The sequence below is a fragment of the Neopsephotus bourkii genome, unplaced genomic scaffold (assembly GCF_033783945.1).
Source record: "Neopsephotus bourkii isolate Nb327-2 ecotype Australia unplaced genomic scaffold, CSIRO-AGI_Nbou_v1 NB_1767, whole genome shotgun sequence".
Lineage (NCBI taxonomy): Eukaryota > Metazoa > Chordata > Aves > Psittaciformes > Psittacidae > Neopsephotus > Neopsephotus bourkii.
The window spans coordinates 4,193,444-4,217,658 of NW_026902241.1; the positions used below are offsets into that span (position 1 = coordinate 4,193,444).

Consider the following 24,215-nt stretch of genomic DNA (forward strand, 5'->3'; position numbering starts at 1 on the left):
AGAAATTATTCACTGTTCCAATTTGTGCAGTTGTAACTGCAAGGCACTTCACACCCTTTACTCATTACAAGGTAATGGCAACCATTCAGTTATGAGTCAGAAGTACTCGCTTATTTATGTTAGTTAAGCATACAGTTAAGCCCCCCCTGTTCATAACAAGTACACATGAAAACTGAAAGGGATCTAGGCAGATATTAAAATGATTTCTGACAGCAGAGCAAAGCACTTTATGTTGTATATCTGTTTATAAAGATAACATTATGCAATCTTAATGTTCACTACAAATATGCAGAAAAATTTGACTGAAGATAAAAAAAATGTGTGAGTGGCCACTTTGTGCAGCTGTTAGGAACACTGACTGACCATCAGTCACTACTATTAAATTAGGAAACAGCTCTAGAGAACAACATCAGATTTATGTCTCTTTCTCAAAAACCTGTGAAAGGTTTCATTACCTGACAGTAATGAAGATAAAGTAGTTACAATTGGTAAATTTGTTACCAATTGTAGGTAACAAGTAAACTTGTTACAATTCACTATCTCTAGAATCAGAATGGTTTGTTATCTAATGTACCACTTACACTAACTTTCTAGTGAAAATTATTTCCATATGTCTTTCTATGACTAATCAAGACAAATAATTGATCAGCTTCCTGATTATCCAGAAATTGACTTATATTTTCTAGACTAAATATGTTGTTAATGATGATTTCTTAAATTCTTATCCTGTTCGCCAGCTGAAGCTTGAGAAATACTTATCACTATCCTTCCTACAATCTGTTCAAAAGGCATATCTATATGAATAACAAAGAAAATAGAATTTAAAAAAAACAACATAAAAAACGAACAAAACACCAAACAAAACCAAACAACCTCCCCCTCTAAAAAAGCCCCAACCCCCCCCCCCCAAAAAAAAACCCAAACAACCAACCCAAAGCACAAAACCAAAACCAAACAACTGTATCAGCAGTAAAAAAAGATACCATGGAAGAAGAAAAAAATTAATGGCAAAAAATTCCAAATAATGCAAAGCAAATAGTTCCTGTCTAGATCATAATGTCCGCAGAAAGAAGGTAGACGTTACTGCTAGTGTGCAAATTTTATCCTTATTGTCAATCATTCTGAAATGAACTTTAAAGTGTTCCAGGAGCATCTCTGTTGCAGAATAACAATATCTGTTGATAGGATTTCCTTTTAGCTCTGTTGTAAATAGCTGACACATAGTTTTGAAGCAGAATAACTAACTATTCGGTAATAATACTTACATTTAGGAATTCAAGCATACTGCATAATTTCTTGCTTGACTTGTATCATTGACTATTTTCACAAAATATCATTAAAAAGAAAGGTAACACCTAGATTAAAATAATACCACTGTATTTTTCTTTCATAATAATTTCATTGTGTCATGTCAAAACATCAATAGAGCTCTCAACAGCTTTTGCAGGTCCACTGAAACAGTGAAATATTTACAACTAGGAAAACCAAGCTAAATTGTACAGTATAAGGTTATGTTCTTAGTGAGAAACTCAGTAGCAGTGGTTAAGAAATGTAATTAGAACAGTTAGAAAAATACAGCATACCTGCATAATTCTGTTTTAATACTCTTAAACCAAAGTAACTTTTTTACTGACATTAACGACATTTAATATTATAAAATGTAAGTTGTAAGTCTGATGAATAATAACAGTAACATCTGCTTTAAGAGGGGTCTTCCTCAAGGATAGGAATAAAATAAAAAGGGCCATTATCATTAGTTAATGACAGAATGACTGAACCTATCAGCAGTACTCAGGAAAAGAAAAAAAAGGAATGTCCCAGGTGGGGTAACACACAACAAAACAAACATTTCCAACACTAAACCCACTGTACTGCACAAAGTGTTAGGAAGGTCTTCTTTGGAATATTGTGTATAATTTTGACATCTTTAGCCAAGAAAGATATGTGTTAATGGAAGGAGGTCTGAGAATTAGTAAAATCAGGAAATTGAAAACCTGTCTTGCAAGCCAGAACTAGACAGTTTTACCCTGCTAAGCATGACAGATTCTGATCACAAAATCTGAAGTAAATCTGAAGTTGTGATTGCTCTTTCCACAACCCATCACTTTCCTTAAAAGCAGTAAGTAATGTTCACCACTGAGATTTCTTTAAGCATCCTGACACTTGCCACTGTCAAATGTTGAATTTTCCTGTCTGGTGGAATCTACACCCCACCTCCAAGGATCCCAAATTAGTTTTGAGAGCAACCCTTCTTACTTAAGCCTATTCCCCCAGCAGTAGCAGGCACATTCAGCTAATATTCCCTATAAACACTAGATAAGGCAACCCTTCTTATTTAAGCCTATTCCCCCAGCTGCAGCAGGCACATTCAGCTAATATTCCCTATAAACACTAGATAAGGCAAATTCATTCTAGAGCAAAAAAAAAAAAAAGAAGAAAGGTCTGATGAAATTGGAAGTTACAAAAGAAAGACACTGCTCCTACTGTGTTAGACTGTAAATGACATCAATTCCTTGTTACTGACAGATGAGACTGAGAAAGCTAAAACGTGAACATGTCTTCACTAAAAGATCAAACTGCGAAGATGTGGCTAGAATAGTTAATATTAGCAGTAATATTACAGAGGTCAGAGGTAGGCCAGAACAGGAAGAGAAGTACTAAATGATTACACAGATAAAACAAGGGTTTGGATTAGTCTGATGAACTTCTGAACTGTCTGAAGGATATTTAATTAACAGATTAAATGAACCACAAATTTCTTAAATTTAATTATGTTAAATTATGTTTGATATCTGATGGAGGACAGATAAGGCTCAAGAAGAGCACAGAACTGCAGCGCTGTATTTTTTTTAGATGGATAAAGTTGTCTAGAAAATTATCAGTCAGCATAGCTCCAATGGCTGAAAATATAATGAAGTAACTAACAAAACTCCTTGCAACCCCCTCAACATAGCAAAAAGACTGAAAAAGCAAGTCCTATCAAACCAATCAAGCTTCCTTCTGTAGGAAAGCACACTATAGGAAAGGACGAGACACCTGCCCCTGTGTCTTTGATCGTTCCTCCAAGCCTATGGAAATGATGTCATAATGAAGAAACTAGGGTGCTGTTGGAAATCACATCCAGAAAGTACATATTCAAGGCTCCTTTTGGAAGAGCAGGATGCAGTCATTGAGATTTCAGAGATCTAACCTGATTCCATCCAACATTTGTATTAATAATGTGGATGGTGAAATGGAGAACATACATGTTTAATTAACCGATACCACTAACTAAGGAGGATTGTAACTTTAGATAAGAGAAAATAAGAATTTGAGTTTATTTTAAACTAGCAAAATGATCTAAAAAAACAGCATTAAAATCACTGGTGAAATATACTATATTTAGTCAAGAAAAACAAACTACAGGATTCAGTTCTTCAGGAAAGAACCTAGCATTACATGACTCAACAATGGTGTTGTACAATAAGACAAGCATCACAGTTGGACATATTAGCATAAGTAAAGCCAGAAACATGTAAGCTTATCATTCCTTACTCATTTGTATGGCTACAAGTTAATCCTTGATGCAAAGTTTAGTGTGCTCAGTGTTGGGCATAATAAACAAGAAAAAAACCAACAGCAATTGGAAAGAGTCCAGAGGAGGGAGTAATCAGGAGTGCAGAATACATAACTTGCAAGGAAAGACTCAGCAAACTATCTTCTTTAGTCTAAACGTAAAAAGGCAGGAGGACAGGAAGCTGTGGTGACACTTCAAAAATACAGTTATGCTTTTAAAAGAAAACTACACTAATGCTTCTGAGGTATCATACAGGCTTTGAGAGAGAGTACATCTATATTGCCAACAGCACAGGGAAGTTGGATGATATTCTTCCATTTAGCATTAGTAAAAAACATTAAAGATAATTAAGGGTATTCCTTCTCTGTAAAAGGTTTAGCACAGATGCAGATCAGTGATAGTCTCTGTTCAAACTTGCTAAAAAATAAGGGCCACTTCTAAGTAGAACATTATGATATAGCTAAAAATGTCTACAGAATTTGGTTAATTGTTATTATTTTAAAAATAATACTTTTCACAATGACATTTTGTATTTACCTTATTTTTGGGATAAACACAAGGTGCCACTTTGAAAAAGACATGGGGCATTTCCTCCAGTGTGTCATTATCAACAACATGAAGTCTAAAGGAAGGGATAGTGGTATACACCTTTGGCACTATAAGCATGTCTTCTGGAACAAAAAATATTTCTCTACAAAAAAATAAAACATATAATTATTTCACAAATAAAATGACTTGTGTAGTGTAACACAAACTAAAAGCATGTATTTGAAACGGACTTCTGTAAAATTATACTTTTGAAGCAGGTGAGTGGAAAACCACAGTGTATCACTACTAACTTCCTCATAATAGTTCTATAGGGCTGTATGAAACTCACCTAAAAAGCATAAACCATGTATTTGGTGGCTGATCGGTGTACGATCCATTATAGTCAGCAAAAGACATCTTACACCATTCATCTTCATAACAAGGAAACTTTTCAATTGACTTGCAGTTTCTTTTAAACATTTCTCTGGAAAGCATAAATCAATAGAAATATTTGGATCTAATCTGGAGGTCATATATATTTTGACTTTAGTCTATGCTAAGCATGAAGAACACTGCTTTGTGCATGGATGTAAAATGATATAAAATGTGTCACTAAAATTCCTCTAGTAGCTGTTCACTCTCAAAAAATAACAACTCAGGTAGAAATCAGCTCTTTGAGATCTAATGATTCATAATGGCCAATACTTACAAATATTTCTATCAGCCAGTCTAACTGTAAGCACAACTGTACTGAATAGCCCAAAATACTATGGCTCCTACAAAACTTTACTTTCCTTCTTTTTTAAATTTATTTAATAAATATCAGTTAGAACTTCAATTTATGTATATTAAACTGTCATCTTAAAGCTGCGGCATCATTAGAAGATCAAAAACCCCTTTATTTAATTTTAAAATTGTTTTGAACAAGAAAGGAATAAAACCAAACCCAAATAAATTTAAAATGGAATGAAAGACACTCCTTTCACACAGGAAGGAACCTAAGACTGTAAATTCAGACGTTATTTGTAAGGCAAATAAGCTCAGAGGTGTTATGATGTTCTGCAAAGTTAGAGCTAACCTCACTGGCACCTAACACCATGAATTTTTATTTAGCACATGCAGTATCAAAAATTAATGTTTCTCTGGACAAAGCAATGTGAAGACCAGCTACAGCATTTACTGGCATATGAACAGGTTGTTTGGTGAAGGATAGAAGATGGATAATAGGTCTCACTCCATCTTTTGGCTCGCTCCAATTTTCTCTGGAGATTGAGTGAAAATATTCCTACACAGAGGTGAAGGAAAGCATATCCTTTCCCCTGCCATTCCTTCTGCTTGGCATTATTCTTTAACTACCTGATTTCTGCACTAAACAGTATTGTTTACTAAATATGTGTTTTGTGCTATCTTTTAATTGCTCTAATTCAAAGTTTGGTTTATATGGTTTACGTAAAAGAGCTTAAAGAAATCTCACAACATCAATTTTTGGTGATAGCTGTCTTCTGTGTCAAGCATGAACATATTCAAATTGTTCTATTGCAATTGTTCTAGATTTGGACAATGCTACTCTGATGGTTTTTTATACCTATATAGTTATTGGAATTACAGAAACAATCTCCACATTCATGTTTTTAGCAATGGTAATAGCTGACCTTGACATTTAATTAAGGTGAGTCACACAGTGGATGCAAGTACTGCCAGAAGTAATTTAAAGCAGAACAGTTTGAAATTTTAGACATTAAGCCTGGCAAAGGTTCCTTACAGTACTGATAAAGAGCACACAGACAGAAAAGGCCCCTCAGAAACCTCAGATCTTTAACTCATTGAAAATGATAGTGGGAAAAACATGATAAACTTACATGGGATGCATAAGGAGAAACAGGTGGTAACCCTAGCACAAACTGAGGTTTTTAGGACATTTTAAACTGGTGTCTGTGCTGTAAAATGGTACTGCTTCTGGCATCCAGGCAGTCTGGGGTCAGAAAATGGGAAAACTTCCCCTAATACTGAGCTTCCAAAACTCCTGCATGTGACTTTATTGGCCAAGGTGCTAGCTTGTTATATCAAATGTAAGTTTGTTGGCAGTTAAAAAATGAAAATCACATTAGTATGGTTTTTAACACTGAAATGTATCCCCAGGGGCAATGCCTAGGAATCAGACCGATAAGTTTTAGAAGTCTGAAGGTAGACTGAAAACTGGATTAGAGAACGGATTAGAAACACTAAAAAGTGAAATAAAATTACACCCCATATGAGTGTTCCTGAAATTGCTGGTTATGAGGAGTAAGGATTTATACCCACAGCCAGTAATTATTCCCAGTTCTCACTCCTCACCCCTGACAGAACTAATATACTGCTAGATCAGTTGTGTGACACTTTTAGAGAGATTTTTTGAAGGACTTAATGAAAATATATGATTCCCCAAGTGTGTCATGCTTGCAAATGACTTAACAATGTTGAAATCAGAACTGCTATCTTGCAAAAGTTGTAATCAAATACCAATGAAAGCATCTTCCTAGAAATACATCTATCAAGCAAGTACTACAAACAAATCTACTGATGTTATAAACTGTGGTATAATTACATAGTATAGCCACCTCCTTCCTACTGTCAACTAGGACTCCTTAACAGATAGCGTGAATCAAAACGCATCTTTAAATCAACTGGTTAGCTGTTTAGCTAAGGAATCAGTGTCAGATTTATACTTATGGAACAGCCTTTATGATATTAAAAAATTAAATACAGGAGAAAGGTAACAGGTTTAGCTTGAGCTGTAGGAAAAAAGCCTGTAACACACATACCTGTTACAATTAGATTTGCTACAGTTTTACTCATTTAGGCCACACAGAATAAAGCACAGGATGTCCCCACTGAAAACAACAGTTTTGTAATTTTAAAACTAGTAATGCTCTTACCATATTTATTTTGTGAATCAGCAATTTATGGCAATTCTATGGTACTGCTTGCAATAAAATGATTTCTTTCATGATTACCTTAACAACGTTACAGCACACTGTTCAAAATTTAACTCAATCGCAGTCCACAGGTTTTGCAATGTTTCTTTGACATCAGTGTTTTCTTTAGTACCTGGAAATAAAAAAAATAAGTTAGAAAATAAAGTATCTAACTTTTGCATTGTTCTAAATATACATCTACCAAATACTTGTGAAAAATGCCACTTGTACAAGTAAATTGTCTTATGAATCACTAGTTTTTATTTGGAATTTTACAGAAATCTCACTGAGCTGAAAACTAATTTCTCCTTTGACAGAGGAAATGTTATTCATCATCACCTTTGTACTTTTCAGCACTCTTACAACTGCAAAAATGATGTGGCCAGTATTTTCCCTGATTTACAGTTTTTGCACTGTAACATGTTGTAGTGTTATGACATGATCTCTGTCCTTGGAGAAGATGCAGTTCACCTCCCAGCAGCTTTCATTTGCAGATACTATGAAGAAGTAGGTATGTGCCTAGGCAGTCTGTGTAGCTAAAAAGAAAAGAATTGGGCAACTCCAGCAGGTAACCCATCCCACCCAGGTTTGATACCTCTCAGATGACACAGTATGTCATCTCAAGCTGTCTACCTCTATCCACAAAACAAATGAAGACTGGACAACTAGTTTAGACCTATTGTTTAACTTTTCAAGACTGAAGTTAGGAGGAATCCTTCTTTATTGCATGACAGAAATCGAGGGAGAAAAAAGAAAAAACAGAAAAGAAGAAGGGGATAGAGGAATAACACTTTACTGCAATAACAAGTGAAAAACAAATATATATATAATGGGGAAAAGGGAGAAAAGAATAGACTGACTGAAAGAAACCCAACACAATAAAGCAGTGTGAAGATAAAATCAGAATTAAAGGATTAAAGGTAATAAAAACATTAAGAAATCAGAAGAAGACAGTCACAGACAATGAAGAAAACACTTGGGATGCTCACATAGTGCTCAAATGACAAATAGCAAAAATCTAAACTTCAAAATAACAGCTTCTGGCCTCTGGGATTTGTACAAATAAGTACTACTACTGGAAGTTGACAAAAATTTCTATGTAGGCACTAGACTACTTAGAAGGAAAGCTTAGGCAAGACTGGGCTACAGGTGATGGTTTGGAGAGAGGCAGCACCGTATCTACTAATGAAGAGATGAATGTAGAAAAGATAGCTTGAAGAGATCATCTCCTGCAGGTTAAATATATAGGTGAAAGAACTCAAGCAATCATGGTAAATCAAGAAGCATCCAGAATGGGGATGGCTTACTAAAGAGGGAATGTGTACTTCACAACTGAGCAGTTTTCTTTGTCACAGTCCTCAGACATTCATATACTGTGAGGCTAGAAGGAAATGCTGCTCTAACTTCTGTGTAACAGTCCCATAACATATCAATTGATATGTCATCATATAGAAATGACTAATCCTCTCCAAATTTGATGAATAACTGTTTGATTTTAAAGTTTTCAGTAGTACAACACAAATTTTGATTTGTTCCAATAAATACCTTATCCTCTTAAAAATTTTAGTTTAATATCTACAAGTCTAGGGAGGGTTGTCTCTCCTCTACTTTTTAGTACCGTATGTGCCAAGTCATTAGTTGGCACATATGAACCTAACCCTCTTAGTATAAAAGATCAGTGATTCAACTGTAACATGCATTATATACATATACATTGCATTTCAGTTCATTTTAACTAGACATTAATTAGTAACAAAATCTTTAGAGTAAATATCTGAATAAGATGAAGTATGAAACACTTTTTAAAAGGCATTTTTAAAGGACACACCTGGTTTTCTGCTGTTCAATACTTTCCTAACATAGGTCCCTCTCCAGATGGCTTGAATTTTAAGAGTTGCTGCTGCTTCTTCTGAAGTGGGAATTTGGCTCTGCCAACTACCAACAGTATTCTTCAGATAACTCTCTGAAAGAAGAAGAGGAGAATGAGCAACATCAATAAAGCTGGAAGTCCTGTAGCTGCCTGCAATGAAGTTAAAAAGAAAAAAAACCCAAAAGCACAAAACAAGAGCACTGTATATCAAAAACAGAGAGGTTTCTGCATAAAACTTTCAGTTATGATAGACATCACTTTTGAAATTTTGCACTTACCATAAAATTAGACAAAATATACTCTGTAATTACACAAAGTCAGAATGCAACTACTGTGCTAATTCCAAATACCAAATCATTGAATTCTTACTTCTCTTTTCAGACAGCTATTGCAGTGCAGTTTTTAAAATCAGGTCTCCAAATGTAATTTCAAAATACCCTTTCAACCATGAGCCAACAGGATCTGATACATTAGAGCCTGACTCTGAATACAGCTTAAAAGAGTTTCACAAGATTTTAAGTCTCTCAGCCTAGTAAATTTATTAAGTAATAATTTAAATACCAATGTTGAAAACATTGTGTTCAACCTTTGCTAAGGAGCCATGGAACAAAGACAAGATCTATAATGAAGTGAGAGTTCATCTGACTGCAACTTTCTGTTATCAAGGAGTTTTGGAGTAGAACAGAAATTAGTAGGTTCTGACAGGTTAGTAATGAGCTCTTTGAAGGCATCCTGGCCTAGAATTAGCATCCTGGCAGTCACCATCAACAGGGTTTAGAGGGAGTGGAAGCACTACAAGAAGCCAGAGTCAGGGAGCCAGTTCGGAACTGCACAGATACAGAGATACAGAACATGGGCTGTGAGGCAGAGTGAAAGGAACAAAACAGTGCTGCAAAAGTATGCACCAACAAACAAAAGGAGAAAAGTGAGAAATCTGCTGGAATAACTCAGACAACACTGCAAACTACCTTAAGAAAAATATTTCTGTCATTAGCCAGTAGATGACACGTTTCAATCTAATCAGTTTGACTTTTACTAAATGTGGCTGTGCTCTCAACTATCATTCCTCATTATTGTTCCATTTCCAAACCTCAGAAAACCTATTTAATACTTAGTGACTCTGAAATGTTACACAAGACCACTGTGACAACAGATTAGAACTCAATAATATGAATGGCACAACCACTTTTATAAAACGGAAGCATATAATCACAGAATAATATAGGCTGGAGGAGACTACTGAAGGTCATCTGGTCCAATGCCACATCCAAACCAGGATCAACTTAGAGCAAGTCGCTCATGTTCTTAAGTAAATATTTACTTAAGTAAATGTTAAATTGTTTCTGAACACACAAATTTAATAATGTGGATGAGTGTCACACACAAATGTATTTATTCATAGAAACTGTCGAAAATTATCCCAGATCAGGCTGAAAACCAGAAATGCTGAATGTTTTGTGAAATTTTATGTTCCTAAAGGCTTAGCCCCTTTTTTCTTCTAACTTTTTAAAACAGTGCCATAAGAACAAGAAAATTTTTCTTTGTAACATAGAAGTCAAAATAATGAGGTCAAAATTAAATATTCTGATCTTTAAAGGTGTTTTTGACTTAATGCGTCTTAATATTTTGTCTTATAAACAGAGAAGTACTTTACTGTGGAATGTTTTAGATGAACAAATATTAGAAGATATACTAGAAGATATCTTCATATATATATATGAAGATATTTATATAATATATAAATATATATGAATATATGATATATATAATACTAGAAGATGCTTCAAATTTGACATTATAACTGAAAACTTATTCTTCAAAGATTTTTGACATTTCTTACTCATTAAACAGAAGATACCCTGCTAATAATAAATCTGAAGTTCTCAAAGCAGCCTAGCAATACTTCGTTCACAATAAAATCAGCTGCAGTTTTCTTGTAACAGTGTGGATTAATCTATTGTAGGCAAAGTAACATGATGCTTTTTTTTTTTCCCCAGAAAGATTTGTTTTGCATATACTGGAGAGGCACTTTAAATATTCAACCAAATAATGGCAAACTTTCCCTCACCTTTACTGGAACTCAAGTTCAACTACAAAGTGCAAGAAACAAATATCCAGAATTATCTCTCCAGTCACACAAACTGAATACATCATCACTGCTCTTAACCTACATTTCTGGAAGAAAGAGGTTTGTTCTGGAAAACAGAGGGCAGGAACAGGAATTATCAAATATGGTTTACACAGACAAAACAAGCTTAAGAGCTCACAGCTTGACTTCTAGATAACATTAAAGAAGGTTTTAACAGAACTTCACACAACTTCAAAGTTGAAATTTATCCATGAGAAAGAAATGTACCCTTTGAATTGTGTGTAAATGACTTCAAATGCCTGAGACTCTTTAAAATCACTGCCACAGACCTTCAATGGGTTAATGAACTGAGTTGGCTCACTGTGTAGGTCCAGTAAAACCAGGACAAGGTAAACAGAAGAAATGATGTCAAAAGAAAACAGGCAAGCAGTACTGATCTGTCAAGACTGTGTCCCCTCATCTTGTATATGTTTTCTTTCCCAGGAAGCATCACATACATCTGTAAATTCAGCATCTCATGACTGCCCAAAGTTTCACAGGGTCCCTTTATCTACTCTCTTCCCAGAGAACCATAGAAGACTCATGCCATGGAGAAGCACCCAGCTTCAGAAAACTTCCATCTTTTTGTCATGTGTTCACATGGTATGGTCTTCCACTTGCTTCTCAAGGTTCATGCGCTAATTACTTCATTGGATGGATGGTATTTGGCAGACAAATAAAGGTGATTATATCATCTCTGGAGTGGTTTCTCAGAAATCCTATCAGGCACGGTTCCTAACTGAAGTACATCACAATATCCTCAGTAAATCTTGAGATGAATTAAGCACACAGTGCAAAATGACTATGCTAATATAAAATTAAGGTGGAATTTCACGAAAAGCTCAACTTGACCTAATCTAGTCTCAGACACAAGATTTCATTCATCTGTTACAGCAGTCTGATGACTGTTAAGTCCCAAGGGGTTATAATTCAAGTCTTAACAAGATCTCAGAAACTAACCTGACAATGCATCAGTACTAACATAGGCCAGGCAAACCAGGTGATACCAGTCCTTCTAGGCTTTCCTTATAATGCACTTTTAAGCTGTTTTTACCTGCCATCTACCTAATTTTTTCTTGACATTTCACTTGATTTATGCTGGTTTGAGTGCAGCTGTCTCTATTTCTTCAGAGTTCAGTGATGGGACCTGAACAAAAGCATACATTTATTCCAACGCAACCTTTACTAAGTAGGGCAAAACATACATCCAAGGTCAAGGAAGCCAAAAGAAAAAAATTCAGTCCAGTTTGACAGGAATCTCTTATAAGATTAAGATTTTTTTTTAAGTCTGGAAAAGCAACTAAATTAAAAAGAGATACTGGACACTGGAGGAAATCAAACTGAAACAGAACCTTCCTCCTTCATGTATTTATTCCACCTTTTTGATTCATTCCTCAAATTCTGAAAAATATCCTGCCACAGTCGATCTCATAATTCAGTAATATACATGAGGTCTTTGCTACAACTTGTCAAATGTGCTAATTATTCAAATTTAATTAAATAATGTCCTTCCTTCAATTGCTGACAAGTATTTAAGGGTTTTGGGGGGAACACAGAAATCAGTAGCACAATCATCTTGAAAAATGTGGCTGGTGCTGGGGACTTCCAGTGATTTGATAAATGTCAACATGATGACCCTCATACCCTTGCCATAGGATATATTTCTGTGAAAAATACAATGAGTTCTGCAATCATTCTGGCTGATCCTTTATCTCCAATATCTCACAGACAAACAGCCTTCAAAAAAGAGGTGATTTGGAAAAAAGTACCCATTAAAGAGTAAGATACAAGTATATGTGCTTTCTTAAGAAACAAGAGTATTATATCATTTTGTCCGTAAAGCTATTTGTGTAAATTTTAATGAAGTTTCTTTATACTAATTTTCTGAAAAAAGCGGACTAATGAAATGAAATTATTATCATTCTGATTGACCAAGGAGAAGGACTTCATACTGTAAGTTCATAATGGCAGAAGGAAAAGCTAAGTCACCCTGAATGGACTTTAAATGGTGATGATGTACCTTCCTGCCACTTTTTCAGATAAATTCTTCTCCTGTAATAACATCAAATCATATACATAAAATTCTATTAATAAATTAAAATATTAATAGATATTAATAGACTAAAAAGTTACTTAAACTGCAAAATAACACTCTTAAAATGGAAAAGAGCTATGTATTTGTATGCCAGGGAAATTTAATTCTAAAGGCTTACGTCTCCAGCCTGCATGCAAAATGGTGCAAAGAACCTATGGGATGAGAACTATGCCTGTTTATAACGAATCTGACTTTCCAGTAGTTCCTCCCACAGTACCTTTGGATATACAGCATACCCTAGTCACAGGTCAGAGAAGAAGTTGATGGTGCTGTAGTTAGTTTCTCACTATGTGTATGTGACTAGCCAGCTAATTAGCTAGCAAACATGATTATTGCCAAATAATAGGCTTAAAAAGCAAGTTAACAAGCAAGCAAGCAAAAACCAAAATACCCGTCAAACAAACAAAATCCCTCAGTCCATCAAGAAACAGTTGCACTTTCAAAGACACTAATTTGAGTCATTCTTCACTCTCATTTTGTGAACAATATATGCATGTAAGGTCTTTTCTGCAGGTAATTTGAAGAAAAACCATGATGTGTAGTACATCAGGTAAAAAGAGCATCTGTAGAGATGCTTGTTAGTGCTTGTCAATACAGGTTAACTGTAAGTAAAGGGAGACAAAGGGCAATTTTATATATTTGAAGTGATTAGCAATACCAATACAGTACCTGAAGACATAATGTCATCTTCAGAAACCTCAATGTTTTCAAAATCAAGAGTGAAGGACCTGAAGGCAAATTTACAGCTGCAGGAAGCCTTCTTGCCTAATACATTTTTGATCAAATACCAAAATACACTATTGAAAACCTAAAATAAAAAAGAGGAAAAGCAAAGAATGATTCATTTTTAAAAGCTGATTTATATTGTTTCTGATTATTTAAAAAAACTTCTTAATCTTTTCTTTTTCAATGTAAAAACAAAGTCTTCCTATATATAACACATATACTACTTTCTACTATAACAAATACAGTATTTGAAAAATAGTCCCAACTGTAGAACTATAATGCTTCAAGACAGCAATCAAGAGAAAACCAGTTTCATGCCCAGCTTATTAACTATAGGACTGATTCCGCAGCATAAGTTTTTATCGTCCAAAAATATCTTAGTTTTTGTGAAGTGAGTTGATGGTCTTATACCAGAGCACAGAAGAACACACTATAATCACCATCATGACACTGGCATACTAATTAAAGGTTTCAGAACAGAGACCATGCTTACTGAATTAGGAGGTGGCACCACAAGGAAAAGTAGAAATATATTGATGGTCAAGAGGGGAATATTTGTTATCCTGTTTATATGACTAAACGGATGGCTCTGTTTTTATTTTGGATATATTGATGATCTTTAAAGAGCAGAAAACCAGTCTTTCCTTCTTCTAATAGATGGAAATTTTAGAGTACGTTTTTCAGACCTTGTTTCATAATTTGAATTAAGGAACAGTAACAAATTACTGGAAAGACAGTATTTATCTTTAATTGTTTTTCTTTTGGATTTTTCTGCTTTTGGAAATGTTTTCTCCTGAATTATATTTTTTAATATTCATCAACACTTCCTTTCTTTTGACAGACTTAAGAATGGCAAAGAAAAGATCTACTTTAGTATATTCTTATGCCCAGAATAATTTTCACTGTTTGTAGTAGATCGGTAATTTCAATATTCTTATTCTTGAATCTCTGCCGGCTCAGTGCCTCTCATCTATCTAATTTATGGGGGTTTTTTATTCCTTTGTAACTATACTTAGTCTTCTTAGAGATGGAGAGAGGAAGAGGTATGTATATTCACGCCCACTGAATTTATCATAATGTCCCTAAGTTTTACACATATTTCATATGAGCACATAAGTTTAAAATCTGTATTTTCATAGAATGGTTTGGGTTGGAAGGGAACTTGTAGATCATCTAGTTCCAACCATCCTGCAATGGATCCTGTTGTTCCAACAGCTTCAAGTCCTTCTTACGCTGATGACATCAGAACTGTACACAATACTTCAAGTGAGGTCTCACGAGAGCAGAGTATAGGGGCAGGATCACCTCCTTCAACCTGCTGGTCAAGATCCTTTTGATGCAGCCCAGGATACGGTTGGCTTTCTGGGCTGCAAGCACACACTGCCAGCTCATGTTCATTTTCCCATCGACCAACACCCCCAAGTCCCCTGCAGGGCTGCTCTGAACCTCTCTTCCAGCTACCCTGTAGCTATGCATAGGATTGCACCGACCCAGGTGTAGGACCTTGCACTTGGCTTGGTTGAACTTCATGAGGCTGGCATTGGTCCACCTCACAAGCATGTCAAGGTCCCCTCTGGATCCCATCCCTTCCCTCTAGAGTATCAACTGAACCACATAATTTAGTGTCATTGGCAAACTTGCTGAGGTCACACTCAATCCCGCTGTCCATGTCACTGACAAAGTGGGCCTAAGGTGTTCATTCTCACAGTCCCTGCATCTGCCTTCCAAGACTTTGGCAGTGTGGGCAGAGCACTTGCTGGCGAAGACTGAGGCAAAGAAATCATTGAGAACCTCAGCCTTTTCCAAATCCAGGGTAGCCAGTTCTCCTGCTAGCTTTTGGAGACTACATTATCCCTAGTCTGTCTTTTGTTTGCTACATACCTATAGAAGTCCTTTCTGTTACCTTTCACATCCCTTCCCAGATTTAATTCTAACTGGGCCTTAGCTTTCCTGACCTGGTCCCTAGCTTCCCAGACAGCATCCTAGGTTCCCAGACAGCATCTTCCCAGGCCACTTGTCCTCACTTCCACCTTTTATAAATTTTTTTTTCCCTTCCAAATTTTCTCAGCAGCTCCTTATCCACCCATGGAGCCCTCCTGGCCCTCCTGCCACATTTCCTTCTAGTCGGGACACAACACTCATGAGCTTGGAGCAGGTGATCCTGGAATACCAAACAGCAGCTTTAGGCCAGCCTGCCTTCTAGGGTTATATCTCATGGAAAAAGTCTGCTCTCTTGAAGTCCAGGGCAGTGAGCTTGCTGCATGCCATTCTCACTGTCCTGAGGATCTCAAAACTTAATAAAGAATGCCACATTTGGAGCACACAGAAGATCCTTTTTTAAAAGCATAGCCATTTGTTTGAAGAGGATAACAACGTTAAACTGTAATGCTGCTTCTGTAGCCTTTAGATACGTGTTTATTGAAATTGTTCACCTTGAAGTGTTCTTCAGCCATTCCAGTACCATGGATGCTAGGAGGACAGTGAGTTAGTTCTAACTCCTTCAAGGATTTAGAAAGCTCAGGCTTACTGCTGAAATTACTTATCACATTTCCAATAGCTTTCAGGATAGCTGTAGCCTGTTGTATAAACCGGTAGCTCTCCTGGAGAGAGAATAAAACCAGCCATTGTTAGAAAATTGCTTTAAGGCTGTGACAGCATACAAGCATTTTTTCTGTGATGAAGTACTTAAGTAATGCAATTGTTATTAAATTTTTAAACTATAAAAATCAATTGGGTCTCTGGTCTTCAAAAGCATACAAAAATTACATGGACTTTAGCTACTGAAATCAAAACATTATAACACTATAACAGGCACTGTAACATATAGCTGCTAAGGATTTTATTTTTCCTGTACCATTAGCCCTAGGACACTCAATAAAAACCAAAATGTATATAGACACTTTTTACTTCAGTGATAAGAAGAGTCTTATTAGCTGAAATATGCAGCACCTCTTCTATTATAAGAGGACAGATGCATATTTGTAACCCACTGAAAACAATGTCCAAATAGATGCTGCCTATGACACCATTAATCTTCAGCAGGATTTCTGTGCAAGAATGTGGACACTTCCCTGTAAATGATACTCTACAGAAAACCTGTCTTCAAAAAGTGCAGAGTAGACCTGAAGATAAAATTATGTGTTATTGTCTTAATGAGGAATAGCTTGTCATTCACAACCTGAAGACAAGGGGATAGTACAGCCAGATGTTTTTAATGGCCCAACTTCTTATATTTAAACTTCTTTGCTGCAATAAATTTGCACAAGCTGCTTTAATGTCCTATTATTAGGACCCCCAAATCTACACTGCTATGTAAATTTGTGTAACACTCACCTTTCAAACTAGTTTTGCACAACTGTGCTCTAGAAGCTATACCTCTTCCTCTCAGTGCCCATGACATATACTTGGGCCTACTGCTTGCCAAAGAAATCTTGAAAATATGGATGACAGTGTTATCTGTTCAGATTGTAGGCAACAAAGAACAAAAGCTATAGTAATTACTCCCCTGGGCCTCTCATCTCAGCTATGAAAAAATGTCTGAAGCAATAGTCCATTTTAGATACAAAAGCTGCTATGGCATGCAGTGAGTAATATGTGATCTCATGGGAGAAAACAAACTATACTGATGTGACAGTTTATTTTCCTAGGTGGGTATTTTTTCATTATTAATTAATATCTGTACAAGTATTTCAACACTTTTACCACATGCCTCAAAAAGAGAGCTTATACGCTACCTCTGACATGTATTTCATGTAGGAGAGTACTTTTAATGTTCCATTTTATGCTACTGCTCAATGTAACTGGAATACTGCCCAATACTTATGTACATATTTCCATAAGGCATTTGTTTCAATAACCATCTCAGTACCCACTGTACTGTAAAACACATTACTTTTATGTGTTCATCCATTTCATACTGAAATTAATAGTATAACATTAAAATATAGCAACTATAAATGAAGATCAAAGAGTACTTCACTTTAAAACTAAATAATAGTCAAAACCACCATTATCAAAATGCTTGACTAGTCTGGTCGTGCATACCTTTTCAAGACATGGCATCACAGTATCCTCTTCTCCAAACACACATGGCACCATGCTACACAGATGAATATGGTGCCCTATGGGAGAACTTACTGTGAAAAGCAATACATGTCGCCTACATTCCAGCAAAAACAAACAGAAAAACAAACATAAATCACCTTAATTAAAGAAAAAAAAATAAAAAAAAAATCACAGCACTTCTTAATCTTTTCATACATTTGGTAAAAATGAAATCCTTTTCTAGATGTCTGGCTCTTCAAATCCTGCATTTCTAACTCTTTGTTTCTCAAGGACCTCCAAACATAGCAGTAGGTACGCGAGCAGAGAAGACACTATTATTTTATTTTTAGTTTATTAGTTCAGGGTTTATTTGTATTTTCTATAGCAAAATAGGTAGCTTCACTATTTCAGACGGATACAAAAATCAAAGTTTTTTTGGTCAGGATTACAGTTAGCCATACTTAAAAATGTATCTACTTTTAGAAAGCTTAAAGAAGAGTTCTTGTCACACATTATTTAGATCATAATTCCCATGCTTGCATTGATAAAGCCAGGAAAAATTAATGCATAATTGTGTCAGGCTAAATGAACACTACCTTTATAGACCATTTTATGTAGCAACTGTGGGCCAAACCACACAACTGTTAACTCCTAATGTAGCAAGCAACAGAAATCCAGTATGTCTTACTGCAATACACTCAGCTCAATCTTGTTTGCCTGCTCATATCTTAGAACGGATTCCAGTCATAAAATAAACCATTCCTAACTATAGTTATACAACACTGGGAATTCATGCTTTTCTTTCCAGTGAAAGCCCCGCAGTCCCACTGAAACACTTGAGGAGCTTGCTGATATCAAAAAGTGAAGCTCCACGGTCTTTGTCAGAACAGCATTCAGTTGGTCACAGCTTCAAGCTGTTAACCAGAGATCCAGCAGTGAGAGGAAGAAAGGAGAGTTACCTCTTCACACACAGTCACACTTTTAAAATTGCATCTTCTTGCAAGCAAAATCTGAAATGCCCCCTGGCCTCCAACAGACAGAGGGAAGAAAGTGCCTTCCCGGCTTAGCAAGTAATTTCTCATTTGGAATGAACTGGGGAAGCAGTCAATAAGCCCATTTGTCTCCCACACCTGCTGCAAATTAAAACTTTCTGAAAGCCTGCTGGCTCTGCCTGGAGTAGGAAGAATAAAAGGTGAGAAGCTCATCAGTTTGAGCTCTGCTAGCTTTGAAATTTGCAGGTTCAAAAAAATATATGTTTTGGTTTCCATACAGGACAGAGATAAGCAACTCTGGAAAATACACTAAGATAATACATGTAGTGGCAAAACTAATAAACACAATGATAATTTTTCCACTTTTATTCTAAATAAAACCAAATAGAGAGTACTATTAAAGATCTCTGATTTAATATCAACCTGGTTTTATTGTGGTGTTTTCTTTCTATGACTGCTTATTTGAAACCTTACTTGATTAAAAAAAACCCCACCATACATTTTTGTCTCATCTCGTTGAGATTAAACTGGTGATGCTCTATTTTTGGAAAAGTAGAAGGCCTCGATGAATTAGTCAGCAACTTTATGCTTACGGCAGGGTGTGACAGTGTCACCTTCCTTGTTTCACTGGAAGCATTTCCAGAAACTAACAAATATCAAGGGCTCTCACCTTTTATTTATTTCTTTATTTAAACAAACAGTCAATGGTTTACACTGAATACTAGTTACATGCAAAAAGAAATAAATCATATTAAGCGCTATGTGAACATGAAGTAAGATATGCAAACCTTCATGGATAACCTCACAATTTCTATTAAGTTAAGTTTCGTATACCTTGTTTCACAAAAAACTATGAAACCTCGTATGATATCATCACGCTTTTATAGTTCCACTAAAAATCTTAATTCTTTAATTTTTGTTGGTACTCCAGGGAACATCTAAATATAATTCTAGTCAGAAGCACTTTTAAGTAAAAATTTGTATTTTAGTCTGACTTTTAGCAAGTCAGTGTGATTTTTCTTGCTAAATGCTCATATTTAAGCGTAAAGAATTCAAAAATCTTTATAAAGGTTTTGGTAGTTATTTCAAACTCATAGAAAATTTACAGTCTTACCAAATGCTAGCTATCAACCAGTTTGATATTCCAAAACCTTGTTTTAGGAAATAAACCCTTAATAACTGTATAAAGTAAAAAAATCATCTCAAGCCTGAAGACTAAAGCATTAGGACAGAAATGAAGCCTCACACATACCCAACAGGAAGATTTAACACAGTAGCTTTGGTTGCAGATGTATGCATCTTTAACAGAATTTCTCCAGGAGTCACGCATTTCCAAGAGAAACGTTCAATTGTGAGCACACCCTTTGAAATACTAGAAGATTCTCTTTTAGTACCTAGATTAAGAAAGAAAAAAATCCCCAAACCAAACCAAAACATAACCCAAATAAAACAACAACAACCCCCAGCCCCAATTGTGTGGGAATAACAGCAAAATTATGACAAATACACTTATGCAGAATCTGTAACAACTTCACATTTATAGATGCCTTCATTTAGGCTTTGATAACTCAGAGAAAAGAGACAATCATTTGAAATGCACAGGTGGTACAGAATATGGCTTATTTGTACTATTTACTAGCAAATAATGGGTAAAAGAATGTATCAGGAGGAAGTGTAAATCAGGCACCTTCCAAGTCACTTAAAGCCACTCTAAAACTACATAAAAATCCCTTCTGTCCATGTGCAAAGGAAGCAAACAGCCATACAAAGCTTATATTATAGTCTAACTATTTTAATGGGATGGTCAGTTTGGTTTTTTTACCTTTCTTGTATTTCTATCTGCTCTACTATAGATGCTCTAAGATTATGTCCATACCCAATGTTTAAATATCTGAGTAACTTAGGCCAACTGTTATGACATGCATTACCTTTTCTGAATGCCATTCTATTATCTTCATAAAATACAAGTGATTTTTACTTAAACCATCCAAGCTATTATATCTTCAAATAAGCCAGCTGTATAGTTAAGAGCTTAAAATAAACATACTTAAGCGCTTCATTTTAAAAATCACTTGAAAAATAAACTTTTGGCATATTGCTGACTTTATTGCCTCTTGATCAGCTAAGTCATAAAGTAGCTTGCAAGAATGTTATCTGTAGGAACAGAAACCCTAGGAAACACAAGAAAATCCATAATAGGAATGCACTGGATTTTTAATAAGCTCACAGCAAGTTGTAATAAACAGCAAAGGAAGGGAAAAAAATAAAAAAATATCAGTTGTAATAAAAAGTAAAGTAATAAACATTAAAGAAAATATTCATCATCAATATGAAACAAACACAACTCTCAATCTGTGCCAAAATGCATCACAGGCAAACACAACAGCACAGACATATTCATGAACAGGAAAACACAACATTAACATACACTTTTCTGTGTTGAACTTACCTTCAGTATCATACCAGTGTACTAATGCAGAAAAGCTAACCAGGATTTCAATGGGCATCAGACTGTCCACAAGTAAGTAATAGAAGACTCGGTCATCAGAAAACTGCATAGAAAAACAGACATTTCTTCATCTTTCATTTTCACTGAATGCTGTCTGCCTAGGCTTATACAAAATAGGACTAAGATTTTGGATATTGTGACCCTACCTATGGTATGGGAAGTAAGTAATTAACTGTCATTACTTCCTATAATTTCAGATGTGCCATTTAAGCCCAGAGTCTCTTGCTGCATGTGTAATAATATTCAGTTAAGAGACAGATAAAAGGAAGAAGTTTCTTGAATGAGAATATTATCTACTTTTAATTTATATTCTTCATATGTACCTCAGTTTAGTAGTTCTTCTTGTCAAACAACATTCAATGGAAGACCAAAAATCTTCTTTTGTGCTGAAACTTTCTGATTCTAATTAATTACAGTGGCTTGAAAGAAGCACTCTTTTAATTTGTAACACATGACCAAGTCTGCCTCATTTTTTTTCTTTACAAAAATACTATAGGCAGCATTTTTCACTCTTAACTTTAATGCATAATTCCTATGCCAACATCAGAAGCTATAGAGTGGTCCCCAGGAAGTCTTCAAAATTTGAAGGTCAGTGAGCTTCTTGGCTTCCAAACAGTTTTAATACATGTTTTTCTACATTCTCCAGTCATAGCAATAAATTTTTGGATTTGATCCTGGAATACCACTACTATTTTCTTCATAGCATAATATAAAAGTGCTTTTTTATAAGTCTGGTACAGAATTTACCTAATACTGCAAACACCTCATTTGAATCAATGTAAAAAAAACCAACCTAGAATGGTTTTACATCAAAGGGTTAGCGTTTTGGCACAACAGCACACACAGGGTTATGTAATTTTGATGCTGATTATGGCTTGTGCAAGTTATTGTACAGTGATTGGGAAAATTCCTTGTGATGTGATTACAAATACAGAGAGGTGTGAAATTACAGGTAGACTACAATTATGAATCATAATCCATGTATTTAACCTTCTTAGTACAGGATTTTACTTAAGTTCATTTTACATAAAGTTCATGCCTGGAGTTTGTTTCAGTACTCTACAATTACACTTCAGTTACAGTATGAAACTACAGCAGGAACAGGATACTCAAGCATGCTGAATAACCTTCTGATAATATGAACTAATGGTAGGTTTAAAGAAATACAATAATTTCCATTAACTAAGGGGTATTTCTAACCCTGGCAAGAAAATCTTTTAAATTGCTAAAGGTCTTAGCATGTAAAGAAAAAATTGAGGTCTCTGCTATAGAGACTCCCAATTCGGATTTTAGCTGACAGGTAAAGATGAAGGGGAGCTGAAGGACATTCTGCAGCTAAATCATCATTACATTTAATTTAGTCTCTACACTGTTATAAGGTAGATTTAAATCAAGATAATGAGAGGATGGAGATCTGATTCACTGTAATCTATACTCTCACTAACAACTTTCATGACTAACATATTCAGGTTTTTATTATTATGCAATAGCATTCCAAGACATTTTTTCTTGTCTTAAACACAATTAAATACTCTGCATATTTGCCAGAAACCATTATCTTTGTATTGACTACAGTAATATTAATGCATTATTATTTTTTCAGTTAATAGCAGTTCTATGTGGTCTAATACCGTTCATCATATATGTATTATGTAACACTGTTAAAAAAGCACATAAAAACTCAGTACAGTCAGATACCTTAAAATCCGTCTTCAGATAGTTATAAGCATACGTATGTGGCTTGTGGAAAACATACAGCTTTCTAGGGAGAAAATGAAATCAAAATTCTTGTAGGAAAATAACTTTAGTATAAATAATCTATTTCAGGTAAATGTCTATTTCATAGCACAAGATACAAATTTTACTTTCATACAACATACTCCCAGCTATTTAGCAAAAAAAAAAATTCAAGTTTTTAGTTTCATAAAAGATGAATACAATTCATTTCCAGAGAAAGCAGCTGATGCTAATTTCTATCTTTGCTGCATTTCTACAGTTTTCCATTGGAGGTAAGGGCACTAATTTGCTCACTTTGGAGCTATAAATGGTAGTAAGCTAATACTACACTAAAACTTCCATGCCTATTTGACAATTATTGTAAAGCACCACTGTAAGGAAGAACACTTTTGTACAGTTTATTATTATGGTTTTATAATTCTGCAGTGTTCGCACATCTCCAGAAAGCTCCTTAGATCCTGACAATTCTTTCTAACCCTGATTAAACCAAAGGCAATATGACTTTAGCTAGAATTGACAGAATCAGATGTTAACTCCAAAGCTTTATGTAAAATAAATGTTTTGAGTTTTCAGAAAATTCACAGGGATCCTTATCCATTGCTGACATATCAATTCCTACAACTCAAATTTTCCTGATTTCTTAAAGTTTCTAGGAACTCATTTTCACTGTGTCTGAGATGTAGACATGTCAGACAAGAAAATGCTTTCAACAGAACTGACTGGTAAAATGAAAATCTGAGGTGCCTAACTTTTGAATAATAAATTCTTCAAAGCTTAATCAAGATATTTTGTTAACAGCTACTTTATCAGTTTGCTGTGAAAATAAGTAAACTCTCACCCATTTAGTGACAGGAATAACAAACTGATGAATGTTTTATACCTTAATATTAGTGGTCTACAAAAGGTCAACAGTACTGTAACATTTGGCTAACAAAAAAATAATATTTTACATTCTCTCTGTATGACAATGTGAGCAAGACTTTGAAAGAAAATTACTTTGATTGTGATGTTTTTTTCTGAATGCCCTATCTTTCTGGACCTGGGGCTTCCTAAAAGTATTCAGGAAAACCTTAACA

General features: G+C 35.1%; 1 protein-coding gene across 1 annotated transcript in view; it reads right to left on the reverse strand.

The window, feature by feature from the left end:
• The window catches only part of ADGB (androglobin), a 106,744-nt gene that overhangs the window by 26,394 nt on the left and 56,135 nt on the right, over positions 1 to 24,215 (reverse strand). The window contains exons 16-25 of the mRNA XM_061378781.1: positions 23,101 to 23,164; positions 21,343 to 21,445; positions 20,146 to 20,287; positions 17,902 to 18,016; positions 16,290 to 16,457; positions 13,801 to 13,939; positions 8,867 to 9,001; positions 7,078 to 7,171; positions 4,434 to 4,568; positions 4,094 to 4,247 (exon numbers count right to left, since the gene is read on the reverse strand). Coding sequence (XP_061234765.1) covers positions 4,094 to 4,247; positions 4,434 to 4,568; positions 7,078 to 7,171; positions 8,867 to 9,001; positions 13,801 to 13,939; positions 16,290 to 16,457; positions 17,902 to 18,016; positions 20,146 to 20,287; positions 21,343 to 21,445; positions 23,101 to 23,164 — 1,249 coding nt within the window. The remainder of the gene's footprint in view (positions 1 to 4,093; positions 4,248 to 4,433; positions 4,569 to 7,077; positions 7,172 to 8,866; positions 9,002 to 13,800; positions 13,940 to 16,289; positions 16,458 to 17,901; positions 18,017 to 20,145; positions 20,288 to 21,342; positions 21,446 to 23,100; positions 23,165 to 24,215) is intronic.